The 6,008-nt window shown below is 49.6% G+C and overlaps 1 protein-coding gene across 5 annotated transcripts; it reads left to right on the forward strand.

Annotated features, from left to right (window-relative positions):
• The first annotated feature begins 257 nt into the window (after nt 1-257).
• LOC105539691 (chromosome unknown open reading frame, human C9orf131) lies at nt 258-5,188 on the forward strand. 5 transcript variants are annotated; one of them, XM_011980089.1, is made up of 3 exons: nt 258-313; nt 1,603-1,677; nt 2,055-5,188. In XM_011980089.1, the coding sequence occupies exons 1-3, from the start codon at nt 302-304 to the stop codon at nt 5,064-5,066; spliced, it is 3,099 nt and encodes a 1,032-aa protein (XP_011835479.1). In that variant the 5' UTR covers nt 258-301; the 3' UTR covers nt 5,067-5,188. The 5 variants fall into 5 exon arrangements, with proteins under 5 accessions (XP_011835479.1, XP_011835480.1, XP_011835477.1 ...); XM_011980090.1 differs by lacking the exon at nt 1,603-1,677; XM_011980087.1 differs by lacking the exon at nt 258-313 and having other exon boundaries at nt 1,400-1,677.
• Nucleotides 5,189-6,008: the final 820 nt, after the last annotated feature.

A 6,008-nucleotide genomic window follows, 5' to 3' on the forward strand; every position in this document is an offset into this window, starting at 1 on the left:
TGTTTGTTCCCCGGTGCCATAAAGAAATAGCACTTGAATATAAATTAAATTTCCTCAGCAAGGTCATTTTTACTTTCTGCAGAAAGGGTACACTCGCCAGCAGTTTTGCCACGAAGAGTATACCGAACAAAGGAGGCAGGGTCATTTACAGCCTGACGCATCCACCCTACTGCTGTGTCCGGTTTCCATTGGCTGGAACGGGACCTCACATTCTGTATTTGTCCTGACTGGCTAGCAACTTAGAACTTTTTAAAAAGAGGCAAAGGCAGAGAACAAAGGAAGGAAGAAGTTAACTTGTGGAATGCTGAGAAAGGTAAAAACACCTTCAAATACAGAAGAGGAACAGGCTATGACCTAATGCTTGCTTGGACCAATATAAGCATGCCAGGGCAAATATTTAGGCTAAATTGTGGAAACTACATTGATTTCTTTATTATGGCTAGCAGATATTTAAGAATGTTAGCACAAGTATTTGAATAAATTTTGCTTCTAAGAGAAGTTACTATTTATTCCTAATTAGACGGAGAGGAAAGTCTTTGAAGAGGAACCATTACTTTACTTTTTACATCCTCAAAACAACCCTATGTAGTAAGTAATAATATTATTGTGCTGGGTACAGTGGCCCATGCGTGTAATCCCAGCTTCTCAGAGGCTGAGATAGGAGGCTCTCTTGAACTCAGGAGGTCAAGACCAGCTGGGGCAATACAGTGAGACCCTGCCTCTAAAAATAACATGCCAGGCAAGATGGCTCACGCCTATAATCCCACCACTTTGGGAGGCCAAGGCAGGAGGATCCCTAGAGCTCAGGAGTAGAGACCAGCCTGGGCAATATGGAGAGATCCTGTCTCTACAAAAATAAAAAATATAAAAATTAGCTGGGCATGGTGGCACATGCCTGTGGTCCCAGCTACTCAGGAGGCTGAGGCAGGAGGAGCACTTGAGCCCAGGAGGTTGAGGCTGCAGTGAGTTGTGATCACACCACTGCACTCCAGTCTGGGTGACACAGTGAGATGCTGTCTCAAAATAACGGTAATAATAAATATCTATAAAATAAAGATAATGATATCTTATCAAACTACTTAATCTTTTCAGTGCCTCATTTTTCTTATCTAGCTATACAGATAAGAAAAATGAGGCACTGAAAAGATTAAGTAGTTTTGAGTTTTCACAGGTAGGAAATGACAGAGCTTGATTTGAATAAGGCAGTTAGGTGCTAGAATCCATGTACTTAACTACAATGCCTGAAGCATAATTCTGAACTGGGCAATCAAAAGGGGATCACCCACATTTCACTGAGTGAGGCAGGAATTGCCTGATGGAGGAAATTTTGTTTCGTTCTAAATTCAGGAAGAAGGCTGTTAAGCCCAGGCCTCTGTGGGGGATGGGAGTTCTTTGTTCTGTGATGCAGTGATGACCTCAGGGTAAACTGCCACAAGGCTAAGGGAAATGGAATGGCTGCTGGAGGACCTGCTCGGGGCTCAGGGGGATATGGGGCTTCTCTGGGGCCAACTGACCCATACCCTAGCCTGCAGACACTGCGGCAGCAGCTGCTTCCAGAGTCCAGGAAATCTGGTGACACTATTCTTATTCATGGTTTGGCAGATTCGGAGATGGTGGCAGCTTGGGAGGTTGCGACAGCTTCATCCCTGGTGCTCTGGGAATATGGTGCAAGGCAAGGTGGGTGACCTGTGACTGTACAGCTGGATGAATGACTGCTGACACCACATGTGAGGTCATTGGTATGAATGTGGGCCCAGGTGAGTGACTATAAGCCCTAGATGTGAGGCTGGGTGAATAACCACTGACATTAGATTTGAAGCCAGGTGAGTAACCATGGACTCTAGATGTACAGCTATGTGAGGGAATACTGATCCAAATGAGGACTGGGTAATGACCATTAATACTAGATGAGCAGCTGTGTAGGTGACTGACCACACATGTGGGATTGGTGAGTAACTGTCCACTCTGGATATGGAGTAGACTGAGTGCCTCGTAACAAACCCTGTGTATCCAAATAGGCTTCATGCCTGAGAGTATCTTTCTCTACTTCCCAGGACCTACCACTTCTGCACCATGTGGCCTTCCTTGATCGCCTGTGCAAGCAGAAATCAGAAGTGGAGGAAGAAGGGGAAGAGGAGGAGGAAGAGGTGGAAGACGAGGCATCTCCGGATCCACTGAAGCCATGTTCTCCTACCAAAGAAGCTCCCACTGGAGAGCAAGCCACTCCAGCCCCACCCCAGCCATCCTGTGGTTCTGAGGGCCTCCTCAAGGCCACAGGGATACCAGAGCAAACAGTCACGCAGCCCGTGAGCCCTTCAAGATCCTTCCCCATCTTCCAGATTCTGACCAGCTTTCCTGTGAGGCACAAGATAGCATCAGGCAACCACCGGCAGCAGAGAAAAAGCCAGCTCTTCTGGGGTCTCCCCTCTCTGCATAGCGAGTCCTTGGAGGCCATCTTCCTGAGCTCAGGTGGCCCCTCTCCTCTGAAGTTGTCTGTTTGTTCTTCTGTCTTCTTCAACAAGCTTGCCTTCCTACCTAGGTCCAACCTGTTGCTTCCCCAGTATCACTCCTTAGCCCAGTTTTCTACCCATGAGGCCCATACTATGGAAGATCTAGAAGGGATGGCCCCCGATCCTCAGCTGCTTCCACCTCCATCTTCTCCTTCTGTCTCATCACTACCCCTCCATCTGAGGTCCTTCCCTGTAGACCACAAGGGAGTTTTATCTGGCGCTGAGGCACCCACACAGTCCCCTGGAACCAGTCCCCTGGAAGTTCTCCCTGGATATGAGACTCAGTTGGAAACCACAAGACACAAAAAGATGCCCCAAGCTTTTGAGCCTCCGATGCCACCCTCCTGCCAATTCCCAGCTTCTCTGTCAGAACCCAAAAAAGTTAGCCCTGAAGGAGGACTTACTACATCTAAGGACTTCTTGGGAACCATGGGATACAAAGAGAAACCTCAGGCCTCTGAGTCTTCACTGCCAGTCCCTTGCCCTTCCCTGGACTCCCTGCCAGAACTCCAGGGAGAGAGTTCCCTGGAAAATCCATCCAGATACAAGCCCCAGTGGGAATGCACAGAAAACTCAGGAAACCTCTGGGCTTTTGAGTCTCCAGCCTTGGACCTCAATCCAGGGCTCTCTGGAACCAGCCCTGAATGTGTCCCACCAAGATCTGAGACACCATGGAAGGGCATGCAGAGTAGAGAAAATACTTGGGTCCCTGCAGACCCAGTTTCACCTCCCGGCCTTCGCTCAGTGCCTCTCCTGGAGTCTCTAGTAATGGGCCTCCAGGGAGTCCTGTCTGAATCCAAAACTTTGTGGGAGACCATGGGGCAGAAAGAGAACCTCTGGGCATCTGATTCCCCAGACCCTGTTCATAGCGCATCTCCAACTTCCCTTATGGAGCCACACAGAGTCAATCCTGGGGAAGGCCTCACTACATCAGAAGCTATGTGGAAAGACACTGAGCATTCCAGGAATTCCTGGGTTTCTAGGTCTCCATCTCTGGCCCTCAGCCCACTCCCAGCTCTTGCACTGGAGCCACTCAGAGTTAGATCCATGGGGGTCCTGTCTGATTCTGAAGCTAGATATGGAAACATACGAAAGAGAAAGAACTCCTGGGCCTCTAAGCACCCAGTTTGTAACTCACCCCAAGACCTGCATGGAGTCAGCCCTCTGGGAGTCTTGTCTGATTCTCAGTCTACTGTAGGGGAAATGGAGCAAAAAGAAAACTGTGTTCCTGTGTTCCCAGGTGGGGGCTCCAATCCATCCTCAAACTCTGTTTCAAAGTCCCACATAAGTGAGCCTATCGCAGACCAAAGCAACTGTGAGCCTGATGGGGAAGCAGTGGAGCAAAGAACGAACCACTGGGCCACTGAGCTCCCAGCCCCCAGGTCACTCTATACTCCTCTACCAGAGCCACACATTGACCTTGAATTTGTGTGGAGAAATATGCAACAAAGAGAAGTTCCCCAAGGCCCCAGCCCTCTGGCAGTGGATCCCCTACACCCAGTGCCCTGGCCTCCCACCCTAGCTGAAGCTGTGAAGATTGAGCGCACTCATCCTGGTCTACCCAAGGGACAGACGTGCCCAGGGGTTAAGGCAGAGGTCCCACACTCCCAGAGAGGGACTGTCCCAGAGGTGCTCACCCATCCTAGGATCCATGCCTGGCAGTGGAGTAGAGAGTTGAAACTCAGGCTGAAGAAACTGCAGCAGAGCTCTGCCTCCAGAGCCCTTGGACCAAGTCAATCATTTTGCAGCTCCCCTATTCTGAGCTCCACAATTCCAGACTCCTGGGGACTCCCTTCCCGCCCACCACAGCAGATTTATCCCCCTAATCCATGCCCCCACTCTTCAAGTTGTCATCCTCAAAAAGTTCAGGGCACAGTACCTCAGCCTGTCCAGTCCTCCCACTGTCATCACTCCCAATCCTCTTCCCAGATTCAGTCACAGGAGTCTGGCAGGGCAGAACAAGGATCTCAAAGAGGGGAGAAAATGAAGGGGAAGATGGTGAGCCAGGTCCCATTCCAAGGGTCATTTGTACACATGGAGGCTGGTGTGAACTATCCATCTCCAGGCCCAGGAGAACCCTCAAACTCTAAGGTTCTGGTCTCAGACAAGAGAAAGGACAAGGCTTCAGCCTCATCCTCAGCCAAAAAAGGAGAGCACCCTAGAAAACCCAAAGCAGGAGACCACAGAGGAGGGACTGCAAGGTTGGGGTTATCCACAGTCACAGGGAAGAACCACCCCGCCCAGGCCAGAAGCCTAGTAGAGGCCCCTGTAAGCACATTTCCTCAAAGGTATCAACACAGGGGCCAGAGCTCTCAACACACTGCTTTTCCCCAGCTGCTTCTCCCCAAAGCTTCGGGTCCCCAGGATCAGCCAGAGGCAGGTCTGAGAGCAAGTGACATCCTGACCCCTCACCACTGTAAGCACTGTCCTTGGGCCCACATGGAGAAGCATCTCTCCTCCCCTACCCTCAAGGCTTCCCTTACCAGGGGTTTCCAAAAGGTGTTAGCCAAATGCCTGGGTAACCATCAACCCCTACCCACCAAATCTAGTCAGTAGAGAAAAGGCTGGTAATACTGGCACTTGGTATGCCAAGACCTGAAGCCAAACCAGGGGGATGGTGGGGATGTGGAGACAAGAAATGGAAATTCTAATAAACTAGCTGAATTAGACAAATCCCATTCATGTCTTCTTTGGAATCCAGGGTACTGAAAATGTCACTTCCCAATTCTGCTGCAGCCATATCCCCTCAGGTTCAAGTCCCAGAAGTATAGCACTCAGGATTCTGCAGGCTTAACTCTCTTTTATGGATCTTCACAGATGATCACATCTGGAGTCCACACATCCCTACTCTACGGGGTGAGGCTACAAGGCCAGGTCAGCATAACCCAGGGCCGCCCTTGAGAGGGAACGACTTCACAGCATGTGGACAAAAAACTACATCCATTCACATGAGCACAGGTAGCCTGAGTCTAGGCAACTGTGCTTGGTCCTGGGTATTCTCTTCTTCATCCACTTGACCCGTAAGTTTTCCACGTATCTTTCTGACCATTTCTTCTCAGCCCTCTGCTCTTTTCTCTCCCTGGATCAGCTCATCCATCTCCAAGGCCATGAAAACAAGTGCCTTTTAATATGTCTAGTAACCATCTGGATTTCTATAATCACCTGGTCATATCCTCTACCCATTTTCTAACGCACTATTTGTTGGATATTGTATTAGTCAACGTATTACACTTTTCTACGGCTGCTATAACAAATTACCACAAAACAAATTTATTTTGTCAGAAGTCTGACACAGAGCCTGGGTGCAGTGGCTCACATCTGTAATCCCAACGCTTTGGGAGGCCGAGATGGGCTGATAGCTTGAGCCCAGAAGTTTAAGACCAGCCTGGGCAACATGGCAAACCACTGTCTCTACAAAAGAAGGAAAAAAAAATTAGCTGGGCATGGCGGTGCACGCCTATAGTCCCAGCTACTCGGCAAGGTGAGGTGGGAGGATCA

The sequence above is a fragment of the Mandrillus leucophaeus genome, unplaced genomic scaffold (genome assembly GCF_000951045.1).
Source record: "Mandrillus leucophaeus isolate KB7577 unplaced genomic scaffold, Mleu.le_1.0 Scaffold208, whole genome shotgun sequence".
NCBI classification, from domain to species: domain Eukaryota; kingdom Metazoa; phylum Chordata; class Mammalia; order Primates; family Cercopithecidae; genus Mandrillus; species Mandrillus leucophaeus.

Coding starts and splice junctions, on each gene's coding strand:
- LOC105539691 (XM_011980087.1), top strand. CDS start 1,447: ATGGAATGGCTGCTGGAGGACCTGCTCGGGGCTCAGGGGGATATGGGG. Junction 1,678..2,054: donor GGAATATGGTGCAAGGCAAG/GTGGGTGACCTG, acceptor TCTACTTCCCAG/GACCTACCACTTCTGCACCA.